The sequence below is a fragment of the Elephantulus edwardii genome, unplaced genomic scaffold, assembly GCF_000299155.1.
Source record: "Elephantulus edwardii isolate Elephantulus edwardi_28Jun2011 unplaced genomic scaffold, EleEdw1.0 scaffold00038, whole genome shotgun sequence".
Taxonomy (NCBI): domain Eukaryota; kingdom Metazoa; phylum Chordata; class Mammalia; order Macroscelidea; family Macroscelididae; genus Elephantulus; species Elephantulus edwardii.
Window position 1 is genome coordinate 499634 of NW_006399788.1, and position 19052 is coordinate 518685.

Genomic DNA, 19052 nt, shown 5'->3' on the forward strand with positions numbered 1-19052 from the left:
TAAAAATAAAATATTAATACAGTTTAATAAAATAGTATACTAATCAAAGCAAATGGACAAGAATTATTTGAATCTAAGATGCTATTGATTAAAGGTGAAACCATTATTTTAAGTATTAAAGGGAAAAAAGTATGGTTTGTAAACTGTTAAACATGCTTGTTTAACATTTAGATTTCTTTTATATTAATAAGAATACTTAAACATACAGATTTTTTTTACAGAAAACCAATAATTGCTTCCTCTGATTTTCTGCATGCTGTAATATTTTGATTTTAATATCAACTCTTATGGCATATTTTGTAATGTAGTCTAAAAATTAACCAAGCCATGGTTAAACTAACAATCTATCATTTTCATCATTGATGAGAAAATAAGCAGGCTCATGGCACTCAAGTGATAAGACCACATAAAGGTCTACTGATTTACTTAGCTTGTACTGCCATCTACTTTGTGAGAAACAGTTATGCTTTCAGAGCCTAAAGTATGGATTAAAAAAATAAGCCTATAGATAATTCCTTCAGAAGTTAAATATAGCACTACCATATGACCTCCTCATGAACCAACATATAACATCATGATAGGAGAAAAAGATAGATCATGTCAATAATTTCATCCTACTCAGATCCACAATCAACTACCTTATTACTAGCAACCAGGAAATTAAAAAAATGTGTAGTATACAGTCAGGGACCTCTCCAGAGTGCTGAAGAGCAAGGATGTAAGTTTAAAGACTAAGGTGTGCATGATCTAAGCCATGTTCTTTTCAGTCACTTGCAATGTGTCTGAGAGTTGGGCAGTGAATAAAAATAACAGAAAAAGAATCAGGGCCTTTTGTGTTGTGGTGTTGGAGAAGAGTGCAGAATATCCCATGGACTGCCAAAAGAACAGGCTGATATTTGTCTTAGATAAGGTGCAGTCAGCATGCTCCTTAGAGGAAAGGACAGTGAAACTTTGTCTCACCTACTTTGGACAGTTTGTTGGGAGAGGCCAGGCCTTGGAGAAAGACCTCATGCTCGGAAAAGTGAAAGGTCAACAAAGGAGGGGAAGACCCTCAACAAGATGAATGGACACAGCAATTTTAACAGTGGGTTGTAGTGTAGCAGAGATGTTGATGGTGGCATGGAATAGGGCAGGTTTCAGAACTAGTGTCCATAGGATTACTGTGAGTCATAACTGAGCTCATTAGCATCTGACAACAGCAGCAGCATATGATCGAGAAATTCTACCCTTCTACCCAAGTGCTTGAAAGTCACGGTATTTATTTCAGTGCTTAAGTGATTGAACAGAGTGCAGGAATTATCTAATAATAATTAATGTCACATGTAAGTAAAATCTTAACTGAAAATTGTTAAAATATGATTCAAACAGTACATTGGTAGAGAATTGTTAGAAATTCAAGTTGAATTTGGAAGAGGCTTTGCAAAGAGGGATATCATTGATGATGTCAAATATATCTTGGTTGAAAGCTAAGAATACAATAAATATGTTTACTTGTTTTTATTGACTATGCAAAGGCAATGGACTGTGTGGCTCATAATCAATTAGAGATAACTTTGAGAAGAGTGGGAATCCCTGAACACTCAGTTGTGCTCATTTGAAATTTAAACATATACCAAGAAGCAGTTGTCTGCACAGAGAAGGAAACACTGCATGGTTTAAAATTAGGAAAGTTCTGTTTTAAGGTTGTATCGTTTCTGCATATTGATAATATAGGTATGCTGAGCAAATAGTTCAAGAAACTACTATGCAAAGAAGAATATGGCATCAGGATTGAAGGAAAATGCCTCAACAACCTCCATTGTGAAGATTACACAGTCTTGATTACAGAAAGTGAAGAAGACTTGTAGCAGTCACTGGCAAAGAGCAGACTACAGCTTTTAATATGGATTCCCCTTCAACATTAAGGAAAATAAAATCCTCACCAGTAGACCAAAAGACAACATTATGACAGATGGAGAAAAGATTGACGCTGTCAATAATTTAGTTTTTATTGGATCTACTATCAACATCCATGGCAACAGCAGTTAGGAAATAAAAAGATACATTGCACTGGCAATATCTGCTATTAAAGTGCTAAAATGCAATGATGTCTGTTTATAAAGACGAAAGTGTGCTTGATTTAAGTTACAGTATTTTCAATTGCGCCATATGCGTCTGGACACTGAATAAGGATGGCCGGAAAAGAATGATGCTTATAAATTACAGGAAGAATATGGAGAAACCCGTTGGACAGCCAAACCATACCACAGCCTCCCTCTGTACAGCAGCTCTGAAGTCTGCCGTGTCCTGAGCCAGGCTCACTGATTCTGACACACCTACTCCCATTACCCCAGTTACTGAATGCTGAAAACTGTACCTCCTCCACAGTGTTTCTAAATGTGAGGGCTCAGCCTGAGTTGCCATATCTGTTAGCCTACTCTAAGTTTACTCTACTGTACATAGGATTTTTGAAGGCACTGTATATTTCTGAAGTAGATGGCCAGTACTCCTTCCTAATCTGTCTTAATTTAGATGCTCAGTTATAGCAAATATCTGACAGACAAGCTTTTTTAGCCAAAAGAACAAGCGAATCTCTCCTGGAAGAAATAGAGCCTGGATGCTCCTTAGAGGCAGGGATGGTGAAACTTCGTTTGCGTACTTTGGGCATTGTCACATGGGGCCAGTCTTTGGAAAAAGACATCATGCTGGGAAAGGTCTGTAAAAGAGGAAAACCCTTATTAAGATCAAACAGTGACTTGATAAACGAAACCAGGACTGTGACACTGGGCTCCAGCATGGTGGAGATCAGGAGGATGAGGCAGAGTTAAGATCTGTTGCTCATAGGGTCACTGTGAGTTGTAATCAACTTGTCAGCACTTAACATTTGCAGTTGCCAAAAGGGAGACACACACAAATAGCTGTCCACTGGTGACTGAATAAATAATACAAGATCCATAGATGTAATAGACTAACATGCCATGAAATGAGATGAAGTCCTGATACACAGGATGGATGACTCTTGAAAACATTACAGTAAGTAAATAAATTTGTTGTTATGTGCCGTTGAGTCGCTTTTGACGCATAGAGATACTATGTATAACAGCCCTAAACCCTTGCAATCTTATTGTCTCCTACACACCTATCTTCATTACCTCAGTCACTGAATCAATCCATCTCATCGAGGGTCTTCCTCTTTTGTGCTGTCCCTCCACCCTCCCAAGCATGACGTCCCTCTCCAAGGACTGATCCCGCCTTGCAACATGTCCAAAGTATATCATACGAAGCTACATAAATTACAGTAGGACAAATATCATTTCATTAACATGAAACATTTAGATTTGGCAAATATATAGGAATCAGCGTACTCAGTTACTGGAGCAGGAATCATTGTTTGAGTAAAACTGAGTTTTTGCTGATGGAAAAATTTTTTAACCGATTCTGGATTTGGTTGAACAACATAATTGATGTATTTAATTGATCGTACTGAATTATACCATGAAAATTCTTGAAATGGCAAATGTGCTATGTACATTTTTACAAATGAAATATGTCTGGCAATTAAGGAAATACACATTTGTATAGTTTTACCTCTTCTGTCTGGAGAGGTTCAGTGGCATCAAGAGGAGGCTGTTAAACTGAGTAGCAACTGGGTCTTTAGAAGGAAGCATTCTTTCTCAGCAGCCCAGAGTTTCCAACTTCTGCCTGCGTCTCATAACACTTTCTGGAGCCTCTAGAAATGTCCTTTGTTTTACCCAAACTCTTCCTGCCATTCTTAGTTGTCTTCAAAAATACTAGGCACAGCACTTATTGAGACTGTACCCTTTGGGGAGGTAGAATTTGTCACTTGTTACTGACAATCATTTCTGCCCTAATTAGTAGGACAACAGGCAAACTATGTTAAGATTCGTGAAGAATCCTATCTCTGGCCTTTATTTTATTTTTTTTAAATGTGAACTCAGAGTTGTTAGTTGGTGGTTAGAAGATAAAGTTTGATTTCTTGCATTTTGTTTGAAGTTTGATGGTGGTTCTTGTTACTCCTTAATTTATTGGCCTATAATTTCTCAGATGGTCACTGATATAAGAATTTTGTTGTCTCTTCTTTGAGCCTTGACAATAGGCTCCCTTCGCTAATAAAGAGAATGCCATTTTGTAATTTTTGTCCATGATAGTTTTTGAAAATTCAGTCAAAGAAACTATCCTTGTAAGTCATATTTGTAATTCTTTTATGTGTGTATTAGATTTTTTAAAGGCCTGTTAGTGAAAAAATGTTAATTCCCGCTAACCCTCCATCCCCCGGCCCCTAGTTAAAGGCTAGTATTTCTTTTTTTTTTTTTTTTACAATCCCTAAATTTGTTGTTTGTTGTAGATCTCATTAGTTCTCGGTTTATTTGTAGAGCATATTGTTCTCATTTCTGCCTAATAACTGAATCTGTCCTGCTTTATTTTGGTAAATGCTACCTGTGGTGGTGGTGGTGGTGTGTACCATATAGTTGATTCTCCCGTGGGTTTTCACACAGGAAGAGATTGCCCATCTTCTCTTGTGGAGCTGCTGGTGGCCTTGAACTTCATGCCTTTAGAATTGCAGCACAGTTTCTTGCCACTCCGCCACCAGTGCTCTCAAACTCCAGTGCCACAGTTATGATTTTAGAATAAGAAAATCTTCGATGCAGATTTAGATTAATTTTATATTAACAGAACACAAGGACTACTTCTTTCCCAAGACAGGTAGATTGATTTTAGGAGATGCTAGTGTTAATTTGGTACAAGTAATGAATGCACTTGGCTTGGTGGTTTCAAGTACCTTGGAGAAACATTCTGGGAATCATTACTTCTGGAAAAAAATCATCTGTTAACTATTCTATAGAGCACAGTGCTGCTCTGACATACAGGGGCCACCGTAAATCATTCAAACCCTTGAAAGCTGGTTAAAAGCACAATCAAAGGGCAAACTAAGATTATACAGCAAATACACCTACCAGTCCCACTGTTTCCAGTTCTAACTCACAGTCGCCCTCTATTGGTTCTGCCAGGTTTTGACACCTATTGCGAGCACACTGCCTCATCTTGCTCCCCTGTGACTGGTGAATTCAAAATGCCAACCTTTTGGTTAGCAGTCAGATACGTTCGGTGATGTTAAAAAGGGAAGTAGAAAAATCTAATTTGCAAGGGTTTCCCACTGATTGGAGCTTCTGGATTCTGTAATGAAGAAAATAACAAAATTGCTGAAATAGTTCTGACTGGATGGATATAAGTGGCCAGTGATTACAACCCAAATTCAGCTTTGTATAAAGCTTCCTGAGAAATATCATACTCAATGTTGCTTCTAGGCATCTTGCACTCATGTTTAGATTATCACATGAAGTAGGGAGAGAAACTTGGTCATGTGACTTTATCCCTTCCTCTTTTCTTACCATTTCCTTTAAGGCACTTTTAGTGAGAGCTAGCTGTGTACCAGCCATTGTCTTAGGCATTAAGGTAGAGTGTAATTACCATAGAGAAAAAGACTTGGGAAAGCCAGCCCACTGAGGAGAGAACTGGAGTGTGTGCTGTGGAGCCTTGATTCAGAGGAATTGGAGGATTGCTGGAGCATGAGTTGACCCTTGCATGATAAGAGGGCTTTTGCAGGGATTTAATCTTTAGAAAGTCTCATTCATCAATTTTGTCCTTTTCAGTTTGTGCATTTCTGGCTATATTTGGCATTCTCTTTATACTGTGGATTATGCTGTCCCACTTTGTCTCTGATGAACTTTTTGGTTTAGGGCTTTATTCCCAGGTTTCTGATCCACCTTCAGTTGATTTTTGTGTATGGTGTGAGATGTGGATCCTGTTTCAGCTTTCTGCAGGGAGCAGTCCAGTTTTGCCAGCACCATTTGATGAACAAGTTGTCATTTCCCCTTTTGGTAAGTTTTGTTTCCTTGTCGAATATCAGGTGACCACAGATAGCTGGCACTATTTCTGGGTTCTTAATTCTTTTCCCTTGGTCTGTGTGCCTGTCATATTTCCAGTACTATGCTGGCTGGTTACTACCACTGGGTAGTAGGTTTTGATGTCAGGGAGAGCTATGCCTCCCACTTTATTTTTGTTTCTCCTAAGTGTTTTATAATTTAAGATCTCTTGCTTTTTCAAATGAATGTGACAATTTCCCTTTCAATCTCCTTGAAAAATGAATTTGGTATCTGTATTGGAATTACCCCAGTTATTCCGTCTCATTGATGGCATCCAATCTTGCATTGTCCCTCCACCCTTTTAAGCATGATGTTCCTCTCAAGGACTGGTCCCTTCTTGTAACAGCGTATGTCAGAAGAAGCTTCAGAATCCTTGCCTCCAAGGAGCAATCTGGCTTTACCCTCTCCAGGAAGAACCTGTTTGTTCTCCTAGCAGTCAATTGTATATTCAATACTCTTCTCCAGCACTACAGCTCAAAGACATTAATTCTTTCTATCATCCCTAGTTATTGTCCTGCCCTTTGATGCATAACAAGTAATTGTGAAGACTACGGCCTAAGATCAGGTGCATCTTGGTCTCCAGACTGACACCATTGCTCTTAAGTTCTCTGGAAAGGTCTGTGACAGCAGACTTTCATAATACAATTAGTCTTTTGGTTTCCTGGCTTCTATTACTAATAATGTTGTTTGTGGAACCAAGGAAACTGAAGCTGTGAACAATCTCAGTCTCTTTACCATCTATAATGATACTGCCAGTCGGCCCAGTGGTGAAAATCTTTGTTTTTCTTGACATTGAGCTTCAATCGATTCTGTATGCCACCATAGCACCCTATAATTCTATAGATTACATTATTTAGATTAGATAGATGAATAGAAATAATACTAACATAGTAACATCTTTTAAATTGGTATATCTTTTCTGGCAGACACTTGAGAATTGGCAGTTCATTCTAGGACTTGAGTGACTGTTTTAGAAATAGAAATGAACCCATCCTCTTCCTGACATTTTCAGTCTGCTGTCAACCTGTGACATTCTTCTGCTGCCTACAGAGCATGTGTGTCCTCCTCACCTCTGTGTGTGTCCTTTATATGATGTGTTTCTTTAATAAGGTATCACTTAACAAGGAGCTCTGGTGGCCAGTGGTAAAGAGTTTCACTGCCAGCCAAAGATATGAGGTTCAAATTCACCAGCTGCTCTGTGGGAGAAAGATGGACAGTTTCCCCTGGTGCATTACAGCCTCTGAAGACCTACTGAAGAGTCCGCTGTGAAACAGTTCCAACTTGACAGCGCTCAACAACAGACTCAAGATAGGGACCAGGACTCTCAGTGTGCATAATTCATTAACATAACAAACTCCCCCTCTTATTTCCAAATAGGTTCTTATTTATAGATAAATCAGATAGGACTTCAACATTTATTTTTGAGATACGCTGTTCAATTCATAACAATAATTATTACATTAACTCATTCATGGTAGGAAGTTAGGAAATAAAAAAGTGCCCTGCTGTTTCCATAGTCTTAAATGAGATAACACCATTTAACTGGCGCAGCTTAAAAGAATTCTTGTTGTTCTGTATCATCTAGTTGGAATCAACCCACAGCTGATGCTCCAGCAGGTTTTTCAGAACCAGTCCATTGCTCGAGAAGAAATTGCCAGGCCTTTTCCTGTGGAGCAGCTGGTGGATTTGAACTGCAGTTCTTAGGGTTGGCAGCACAACTCTTTAGGACGAAGCCAACAGAGCTCCCATAAGAGGGCTGGGATAGTTTAAGTAAAAGGATTAACATAAAATGCTAGTACACTCTGGTACAGAGTACAGAAATGCCAGCTGCCATCATCAGATCCATGTTCTCCATGACTGCCACCAACATCAGTATATATTAATTTGGTTGTTTTAATTACTACATTATATATCTGACAGCATTTTTACTTTTCTACAAACTGCTGGATAATTGTTAACAGTCACGAGAAATTAATAATTGACTTTCATAAAAGCATTTCTTTGAATGAAATCCATCTTTTATCTTTAAATAAAAAACATTTCTCAAGGGGAAAAATGTCATCATACTTAAATAATTGAAGGTCCTTTATAAGAGAAACCATAAGCAAAATATAATTATTGAAACTCTCGATAGCTTATTCTCTATTTAGAATAAAGTTTAAAGCTCAGGCTTTTCCAAAGAAGGATTGTAATAAATGTTACCTGGAGGTTCTGTTCCTCCAGCATATCTGTTGTTCCTTTTTGAAAGTTTATGACGTAGTTTAATCCACCCCATGTAAATAAACAAATAATCGGCATTTTTCCAGGAAAATGCTTAATAATTACATACAGAAAATACAAACCAGAGCAAATCATTTAAGATGAAATCTTTTAAACTGCATTGGTTTTACTCCATAGTGTGTCTAATAGTCCAGCAGAGGGCACCAACAAGTAAGTAATTGTACCGAAGTAGATGAGACCCCAATTCAATGAAAGAGGTTGCACTTGCCTCTAAATGCACATGTATTTCCGATGAATAATTGGAGTTTTTGCCGTTTTGATTTTTCATCCCCCTCCAGGAGCATGACATAGATGATGCAAGTCATTGATTTTTCTGTTCCCCTACCCCTAATAATTTGGAAGCAGGAGTGGCATCTACTTCCTAAATAACATAACTCTGAAAACTCAATGAACTTTATATATGTTGATAGTTGTAGAGAGGCTTCAAGCCTTTTGTTCATAGGGTCTACTGTGAGTTGTCCTCGACTCGAAGGCAATCAACAACGACCCCTAATAATACCCTGCAAGTCTTCTGAGCCAGATGCTTTAAGGAGAATGTAATATTACCAACTTTAGTCACACAGTAAAATCTTGAGAGTAATCATTTGTAAATTATAACTGGTTGCTTTCTGATGCAGAAAAGAAAATGACACAAACATTTCTAAGCTCATTATTTGTACAGAAAGTTTTTTGTGCCAAAAGGAATCAATAAAATTTGTATTTCTTTTAAAATTGTGATTTTAACGAAAGTTTATAGAAAAGTTGGATTTTTCATTTATTCATTGTTGCACATTTTTCTCCATACCCACCCACTCCCAGTTCACATTTTTAAAAAAAAAAATTTGCTGCATGCTTTTCTCTCCCCACCCCCAGCTCACTGTGTGCCTCTTATTCTGTCCTGTTGTCATACAAAGAACTCTTTCAAGAAAATATATGATTAGGCATTATTTGTATAAAATCTGTATGTCCATCAGTGAGAAAGAAGAACAGATCATTTGCAGATTGACTAGTTCTCTTAATGTTCCTAATATGCCACTGCATTGTCACCTTTTTCATGGAAGATAGCTTTTTGCTGTGTTACTTCACTGTCCTGACATAGCATTAAACATCTCTAATTATACTTCATCATTCTCCACCCTGGCGAATGGAAATAAAACAAGGGGATAGCCATTATATTTCCTTGTCAATTAGTAAATACATAGTTTGAAATTGATCTTGTCTTCTCATAATTGTTCCTAGGATAGAGTCTGTTGGAGACACAGTGCTCAGATTTCAAACAACACATCCAGATTGCTGTGTAGGGGGGAAAAATTGCTTGTCCTGGCCCTCACATCCCATTCTTTACTCTTAATTTAAAATATCTATTGGGAGGAAATAATTGAAAGGAAATTAATAGCAATCTGAAAAAAATGCATAAAAATAAACTCTAAATTAATACAGCGTACCGTGTAGCAGACACGTAAAATATACCATTGAAGGAAGAAACGTCATGCTTGGTGAAGGTGAGGGTCAGTGAAAAAGAGGAAGACCCTCAATGAGTTGGATTTCACCAGTCGCTGCAACAATTCTAAACTTTTAATGAAGACTCAGCCATACTAGAAAACTAGCTAACACTGCATAATATAGTCACTGAAACTAATAGATTTAATATGAGATTGGTCTGTAACCTTTTCTTTCTTTCTTTTTTTTTTTTTACATGTCTTATTAAATTTTTAAAGTGAGTTTCTGGCTGTTATTATGACAAAGCAACGGCCATAGGAAAAATCAATGAAAAGGCAGTATCTAGTCTTAATACCAGGTTTTGGAAGTTGGTTAGTATCTTCAGTCATCAGGAGTTAATTGTCATTATTTAACAATAAAATGAAAACAAAAGACTTCTAAACATTTAATTATATTTTCAGTTGTCTACAAATTTTTAAGGATCTCTTGTTATAAAGTGTGTCTATGTTGGTTTTGTAATCAAAAGGTCATTGGTTTGAATCTCCTAGCTGCTCCTTTGGAGCAAGGTGGGTAATCTCCTCCAATAAAGGTTTACAGCCTTGAAAATCCAATAGGTCACTTTGAGTCAGCATTTAACTTGATAGCAGTAGATTTTAGAAATTATTGGGAGAATAAGGTGTGCCTGATCCAGGCCATAGTCTTCATAATTGTTTTTTATGTGTCAGAGAGCTGGACAGTGAGTAGGGATGATAGGAAAAGAATTGATGCCTTTGAGCTGTGATGCTAGAGAAGAGTGTTGACTATACCATAGACTGCCGAGAAAACAAACAGGTTTATCCTAGAGAGGGTGAAACCAGGCTGCTCCTTGGAGGCAAGTACTCTGAGGCTTTGTCTGACATACTTTGGGCATGTTGCAAGGAGGGACCAGTCCTTGGAGATGGACATCATGCTTGAAAGAGTGGAGGGACAGAGAAAGAAAAGAAGACCCTAGATGAAACGGATTGATTCAGTGAGTGGGGTAATAAGGGCAGACGTGTCAGAGACAGTAATGTTGGCACAGGATAGAGCAGCTTTCAGGGCTATTGTAAATAGGGTTGCTATGAGTCACAAGTGGCTCATAAAGTCATAATTATTAGGCACGTGGTTCAAGGCCACCATCTGCTCCACAGGAGAAGGATGGTATATAACAAGAACCCTTTGGTACATACCAAGAAGTCATTAAGTTTTTCAGACTAATTATTCTGTTTAAAAGGAGAATTACTGAGTATTTCTTTGGATCGACATATGCCAAACAAGAAGCTACTTAGACATGTACAGCTGTGTGAGCTGATTTGGAATCTCTCTGCCCTGCGCAGTATCCTCCCACAGTCTTTGCTCTCTGAACATTCTTTCCTCTGTTCACTCTGCTTAGATGACACTGACCTCCTTGCCTTTTTTTAAAGTATTTTTTATACATCTATACATATTTTATATAATTACCACAGCTCTATCTATTATCACTCGTTTTCAGGCCCCCTTAGAACCTTTCCCATTACTTCACCCTCTCCACTAACTTGTACTATCAGTGATTTTTTTTCTCCTTCCCTTTTTTCTACCTCCCTCCTTCTCTCCTTTGGAACATTTGTACATGTCTTACTCAGTTATCTTCCTGTTTTTCTAATAGTGACCTTATGCAATATTAATCCGTATGACTGAGATATTTCACTCAGCATAATGCTGTTATAAGTTACAGTATTTTACAACATCTTTGCTCCCTAGTGCTGCACAGTATTCCATTGTGTAAATGTACCCCAATTTCTCAGTCCAGTTAATACCCCAAATGTGTTCCAGACTTTAGAAATTTTCATTGTCCTTTCTGTCTGCCTGTAATATCTTACTTTATAATATTTACATGACTAAATCTATGTAAAAAATATTTCTACCCAAATGGCACTCCTGATTTTTTTTCCTGCCTTTTCTATTCTATAACATTTTCTACCTTCTAACACACTATGTTGTTGCTATGTACCATCAAGTTGGAATTGACCTATAGCTGACCCTCCAGCAATTCCATGCTGTTTTGTTTATCACAGTATTGAAGCTTCTTACATGTTGTCTAGTGATGTGGCAGATTCTTAGTTCTTGAACTAGTGAAAGCAGGCATACTAAATGAAGAATGTTATCGTTAGTTAACATTGAGTCAACTTCAACTCATAGTGACCCCTTGGTTTAGTGGGCATAATGTTTATGGTGTATTTATATTTGGTTTCATGAGCACTGGTGGCCTAGTGGCAAGAAGCTGTGTTGCAGTCCTGAAGGCATGCCGTTCAAAGCCACCAGCCGCTCCATGGCAGAAGGATTGGTACTTTGCTCCTGTGTAATTAACTGCCTCTGAAAGCCTGCTGGAGGGTTAGTCATGAGTTGATTATGAGTTGACAGTACACAGCAACTACAATATTTATGGAGGCAATTGGCCAGGCCTTTCCTCGATGGAGCTACTGTCTGACTGGCAATTTTAAAAAGAATAGTAAGAGATCATATAAAGTATTTGAACTAGAGTTTCACTGTCCTGGATAAGTGCCTCAGTTTCTATATCTACAAAATGGATACTGTGTTTTGTCAAGTCCAAACTCACAGCTGACCCTCTGGTTTTCAGAGGCAGTAAATTGCATGGGAGGAGATTGTCCATCCTTCTCTCACAGAGCAGCTGGTGGATTCGAACCACATGCCTTGGAGATTGCAGCAGCCACTTTGATATTAATGTTGATGATAAAGTAAATAATTCTTTTGAAGCACTTTGCACAATGACTGGCACATAATAAGTGCTTAACCAGAATTAGATGTTCTTAAATGAATGGTGGGTGCTGTAGCCATTTTAATTTTTGTTGATGTTCCTACAAGATTAGTTACAGCCCATCTTTGCAGTGCATGGAAATTAAATGCCGCGGGTAACAGCAACAGACACAATTTCCTTTCTTTGTCTCCAGGACAGTTTGTTCAGAGATTGGCAAAGGAGTCTTACTGTACTCAGTCTGGGCTCTGTTCATTTTATTCTTTTTGAAGCTGGCATTATTTTTTCTCACCAATTAGGATTCTTTTGACCTGCCTTTGTTTAGCTGATGTGTTGTATTAACTAGTGGTCTGGCTGTGACTTTCTGTGCCAAACTGCTAGTAGACACTGTATAAAAGCTAGAAGACATTGACACTTAAACTACCTTCCTCTCCCCCTTCTATTCTATTGCTCTAGGAAGCAAGGACAGTGAAGCTTTATCTCACATACTTTGGGCATTTTGCTAGGAGAGGTTATTTCATGGAAAGAGACAACATTTTTAGAAAATTGGAGGGCCATCAAGAGGGCGGAACCCTCCACAAGATGGATTGACGCAGTGACTGCAGCAGCGGGCTGAAGTCAGAGATGATAAGGATGGCACAGGATAGACCGGGGTTCAGATCTCTTGTTCACAGGATCACTAGGAGTTGTATTCAACTTAATGGCACCTAATAACAATTTTACTACCACATTTTAAGAAGTATATTTAAAAGTAAATGTGAACTAATACCTATCTTTATTTTCTAACAAAATATTCTGGTGCCTTAGTAAGAAGAAATTAAGCTGCTAACCTATAGGTCAGGGTTCAAGTCCTTGAGCTGCTCCATGTGAGAAAAATGAGCTGCTTTCTCTTGTAAGGATTTATAATCTTAGAAACTCTATAGAGGGTTGCTGTGAGTCCGACTCGTCTCACGGGCAGTGGGTTTGCCCTTTTTTTTTGTAATACCTTCTCGTGACTGTCTGGCCATTGAATAGATTCCCTGCTCATAGTGACCTCCCACCAGGTTTTCAAGGCTTTATGAAAGGAGACTTCGCATCTTTCTTCTGTGGGTCAGGTGGTGGATTCAAAATATGTGCTTTTTGGTTAGCAGCCTGATAAATTAATTACTCTGTCACCAGGGATCCTTTAGTCCAGTACTAATTAGAGTGCATTAGAAAGATTAAGGTAGCCTATTAGTGAGAAGATCGTGGGAATAGACACTGCTCATTGCTAGGTTTTTAGATTCTTTCAACTGACAATGACTGCATAAATTCAGCCCCCTCTTAATATGAATACATAGTAGAGTTCAGTACAGTGGTATGTCAGGGAGATGAGAGTTTTGAAAGCCAATACTCTAATAAAGGAATGTGTTAAATGCTCAGACTGCTGCAGAAGGAGCTGGAACATGATTTTTAGGACATCTGTCATTTTACCAAGTTTTGTAGGGACAAAAAGAGTTTAGGGAGGTAGATGACAGGAATGCTACAGGGTGCAATTTATGAAAGAGATGAGGCAGCTAAATGAACCGAGCAAGAGGGAAAGGAGCGGAGTCAAGTGGAAGAGAAATTGGGGTCAACACAGGAAGGGTCTTATCTATGTAACATGCCAGAAACTCTGGCTTCTGACCCTGTGTAGGATTTTTACAATATAAATATATGCTAACACCTACAGTAGGAGCATGCAGATTGGGATAAAGGGTAGAAATAGAGCGAAAGGCTTTCAATTTTGTATTTAGAGGCTATTGAAGAAACAGTAGATCATAATTAGCTGAGAGAATGTCTGAATAATATAGATAATCAGATTCCTTCATTTCTACTAAGAACCAGGTTAACAAATGAGTCAAAGGAATCACCAGTGTTCTCATTAAGGTGTAAGATAGGTATTTCAGAAAATAAGACTATTAGAGAAAACATGAGATGCCCAAGTACATTTCAGAAGCAAATAATTTTTATTATGTGTTGTTAATGTGCCTTTTGTTGGAACCCACTCATAGCTGACTCTGCAGTGGATTTTCAGAGGCAGCAAATCACATGAGAGATTGCCCACCTTTCTTCCACAGAACAGCGGAAGTATTCAAACCATTTGACTTTGGATTGTTAGTGTGTTCCCTTACGTACTAGGACACAAGAGCTCCTTTAGCATAGGTATATTCATAATACTTCATTGTTATATACCGTTGAGTAAAAAGTGACACGTAGCTCATACTTGACTGGGCTTTCGGAGGCAGAAAATCACATTCCAGGAAAATGCCTGTCTTCCTCCCATGGAGCAGATGGTGCATTTGAACTGTGCATACTTCTACTTAAAAAACTGTTCCATCATTTACCTGAAATTATAATTTAATGATGTCTCATTAAGTCCCCTGCCCCCTAAATCAGATGATGTTAGTATGTTAACGAGGTAATGAAAAGGCCTTGTGATCCCACTCAGTGTTTTGATAGCAGAATGTAACCACACTTCCTTGAAAATGTTAGATATAGACCTTATTGACCGATTTTCTAGAAGACTTTCAGGATCCTTTTTCTATAATCAAGAGACTTGAGAGAAATTTTGCCTTATGAAGTTGTAAAATTACTTGCTAAAGAAAAGTAGAGAAAATAAAGTTGAACTAGAGCAGAGAAGGGAAAAGTGAAACCACGGATGAAGTAGTGGAAAGCATCTAATACTCACCAGACTAAACAGACAATGGCTGGTTTATTTGAGGACACAAGATAGGGTGTTATCCCCACTGGTAGGGGTCCTCTAGTCAGCTTTATCAAGCATGAACAAAGCTGGACTGCCATTGTCTTTTATGCCCGTGATAAACAGTGGCCCCTGTGTTTTGGCTCCTATCTTTATTGGGGCTGTAAGAAAACATTACAAAACCCCCACAATAAACACTCTGCAGAGAATGTGAGGTCATAGTAACATGACCTCATAGGGAGCCAGAACTTTGGAAGCCAGAGTGGATGAGCAGACCCTTCACCCTTCAGTTTTGTGGAGAAAGGAGAGATGAGAAGTATGGCCTTGGGGCGGCCCAGACTCCGTGATGGCTGCTTCTAGCTGTCTGTGGTGTTGTCGGTGAGTGTGGCTGCCACCATATTGCCAGGCTTTCCAACTTAAAAAGAAAGCTCTGTGTGCTTGTTCAGATGATCTCATCAACCATGAAATTAGGCGGAATGTGATTTAGGAACGGCGGTTTTCCTCTCTTCTCACTGTATTCCTTAATTTCTGTGGTTACTAGATTGTGTGTTTGTGCATTTGGGTTTTGTTCCTTTTTCTCCAATCAGATACATAGAATGGAGCTGTTGTGACAAAGGCTGTAGAGAGTTTGCTCTATACCTCAAAGGTGATGCCTCACTGTCAGTTCTAATCTGTCAGCTATTCTGCAAAAGAAAGATGGGCACAGTCTTCTTGTGTGGTTTACAGCCTCCAAAAAACCTACTGGAGGGAGGGTGAGCTGTGAGTCCGTTCCGATTGGATGGCAGTGTATGCATGGAATGATTAGGCATATGTCATGGATTTGCCCTGAGAAGAGTGAGCATAAAGAAACCATTTAAATGAGAAGAGGTCTCTTTGGCCTTTTACTTTTACCTTTTTCTTGCGCTCCATGATGAAACCCATTGCAGTCAAGTTGATTTCCTAGTTAATTCAGCATTTAGCAGGAGCAGACCCTGCCTTCTTGGAATGGCTGGTTGGTTCAAACCACTGAGCTTCTGCTTAGCAGCTGAAATCCTAACCACTATGCCACGAGGTGAATATAGAGACAGTCAAAGGTTACCCAGTCTCTCTTGTACGTTTCAAGTAACGGAAATAATTTCTATTTCAAGGACAATATGTGCTGTATTTAATATGCTACAAGAGCTCATTTAACTCCTTCAAGCCTACTGGTGGTTAGAGAAGTAGTCTGTCAGCAGCCCCTCTGGGCTCCTAGGTCTGTTAGTAGATCAGGCAGTGGCCCAGACAACATTCTGGGTGGTTATGATGCAGTTACTTGTTTGGCAGATTAGTGAGAAATGCAAAATGAAAGTTCAATACATATAACATACGTGAAAAAAAAGGGGAGAGCCATTCCACTTAAAAATGCCTTTAGTTTTGCTGCAGTGATTTTTGTCATTTGTTAAATATGTAAATTTTTGTTGGATTGCTGATTTTGTTTTGTAACAATTACCTATTGCAACAATGAATGAATGGAATTCCAGAATCTCTGTAGCTGTTCATTGAAATAAAAAATAATTAATTAATAAAAAAAACCAAAAAACAATTGTATGATCCTTGTTTCCTCTTAAGAGTGTATTGATGACAAATGGTTACTGTACCTATAGTTAAAATGCTAGGTTAAAGATTTTTGTTTTGTTTTGAATTAGCTTTTAATTTTTTTCCTATAGTCATTCCATTGATTTTAATTACTTTTTATCATGATGTTAGTGGAACTGTCTAGAAAGGATATGTTTTCATGAATCCTTTCTGGAAACTTCCCCTAAAAGCGTGATAAAAATAATTTAAATACCAAATGAAATTACTGCAGAAAAGACATAATTTTTATAGAACAGAGTAAGGGCATGTGACCTTTTGTGCACTAGAATGGCTTTTAAATGATTAAAGGATTGTAGCAAAACCGAAGAAGGATATGTAACAGACTTTGTATGACCTGCAGGATTAAATTATTTACTGTTTGATTCTTAACATAAAACATTTGATGGCCTTTGATTTAGATTCTGTGGTAGGTGGCTTGGCAGGTCGTTTAAGTTCAATTATCTTGGCATGAATATGTCTCTGTTCCTCTACCAAGTTAAAATGAAGATTTGGCAATTATTGTGTCACAGTTGGTTTCAGGGTTACAAATGATGTAATGTTCTAGATCTTGCCACAAAGCTGTAGTTTTTAATCTCTTAGTGATTCTCGTCATGTGATCATGGACCTGTGTACCTGAGTGCCTTTCAGGATAAATAAGTCAGCATGATTTTATAATAACATTAAGGGTTTGTTTTTCATTTAATTGATAATCATGAAGCAGTCATAGCTATAACTGCTGGCAACTTAGCTCAGACCAAAGCGGTGACACCAAACTTTCCTAGTCATCATTGTAGTCTTCACTGCCAGGGATTTAGAGTAAACCAGGTTCTTTCTTAATTCTTCTGGTAATAGTTTTGATGGAGCATTAAAAATGATTATACCTCAGCCTTTGCATATGTTTTCTGTTTGAAATGGGAATCATAATATTATACATAAGCACTCTTGGGCTTCCTAAAATATGATGGCTTTTTCTAGGGAAAGTTTTCATTTGTTATTTGGGCTGTGAACTAAACTATGCTTTCCCCCCCCCCCCCAATAGAACCTAATTTTCCCTTGAATTAATGATCAGGAATGACTGACACATTATGGTTCCTTGGAATTGATATTTGACAAATACCACTTTAAGGAAAATATTTTTGCTTATAATGAAATTTACAATTTCATTTAGAAAATTGAAATTTAGGAAAATTGAACATGTGACTCTCAACTTGAGAAGCAAGCAGCCCTGAAACTTAAAAAAAAAAAAAAGGATCACTACTTGTTAGATAGCTATGCAGATCACATTTTTTTAGCCTTTGAAATATAAGAAATAAAATAAATATATACCCAATTAATAGACAGTTATCTCAAAATAGTTGATTCAAAGTCATGATCATTTGCCCTCCTTTTTTATATTTTCATTAACAGCAATGCTGGGGTGAAGAAGACATTGCTAGCAGCTCATTCTGAAATGGGGAGCACTGAAATTCTGGAAAAGGAGGCACCGGAAAATCTCAGTAATGGTACTAGCAGCAACGTGGAAGCAGCCAAGCGGTTGGCCAAACGTCTTTATCAGCTTGACAGATTCAAGAGGTCGGACGTCGCTAAGCACTTAGGCAAGAAGTACGTTCTAACCCCAGACTCGTGTCTGACCGAGTTTGCCATGGTGGTGTTGGCTATGCTGTTTGTGTCTGTGTTTTAGTGGTTTTAATATTAATAACCAAATCTGCTCTGTTTTCTTACAGCAATGAATTTAGCCAACTTGTTGCAGAAGAGTATCTGAAGTTTTTTGATTTTACAGGAATGACGCTAGATCAATCTCTCAGGTCTGATTAAACACTGTTTCTGTTCTTTTGCTTCTAAATAATTCTTGAAAGGGAAACAGGAAACAATGCATTGGAGTTAGAATCAGATTTTATTCATTTTTAAGAGAAGTACTTTGTGAACTTAGCTCAAATTGTTTTATGCATGTGTTAAACATAGCAGAAAATACTAAAATGCATTATTTTTATGAAATTATACATTAACTCATATTCTTCACTTACTAATAAGCCTAACTGCTGTGATTAGTAAAAAATGAAAAGTGGAATATGAGAATTTGATAGTTGCTATTTTGGGATTGACTCCTGAGTAGAATGAAAGTAATTACCCGTTTAATAATCAGCAGAAACTGGGTCCTTTGGCTGATCTATTGAAAGGAAGGTGTCATAAACATGTTGATCCTCACCTGTCACAGTTTATGCTCCAGATTCCTGATGGGATGAAAGCAAAAACCTTCATTTTATGAATGGCTTAAAAATATTAGAGCCTGGAGAAATTCTGAGATAATCTTATAAATTCTCTAGCTTTAGAAATAAATGAGGCCTTTGGACGTTCATTGAGGATG

General features: G+C 37.9%; 1 protein-coding gene across 1 annotated transcript in view; it reads left to right on the forward strand.

Moving 5' to 3' along the window:
* Positions 1–19052, forward strand: part of PSD3 (pleckstrin and Sec7 domain containing 3) — a 504139-nt gene that overhangs the window by 161080 nt on the left and 324007 nt on the right. Inside the window, exons 5-6 of the mRNA XM_006884895.1 lie at positions 18095–18289; positions 18412–18492. Coding sequence (XP_006884957.1) covers positions 18095–18289; positions 18412–18492 — 276 coding nt within the window. The remainder of the gene's footprint in view (positions 1–18094; positions 18290–18411; positions 18493–19052) is intronic.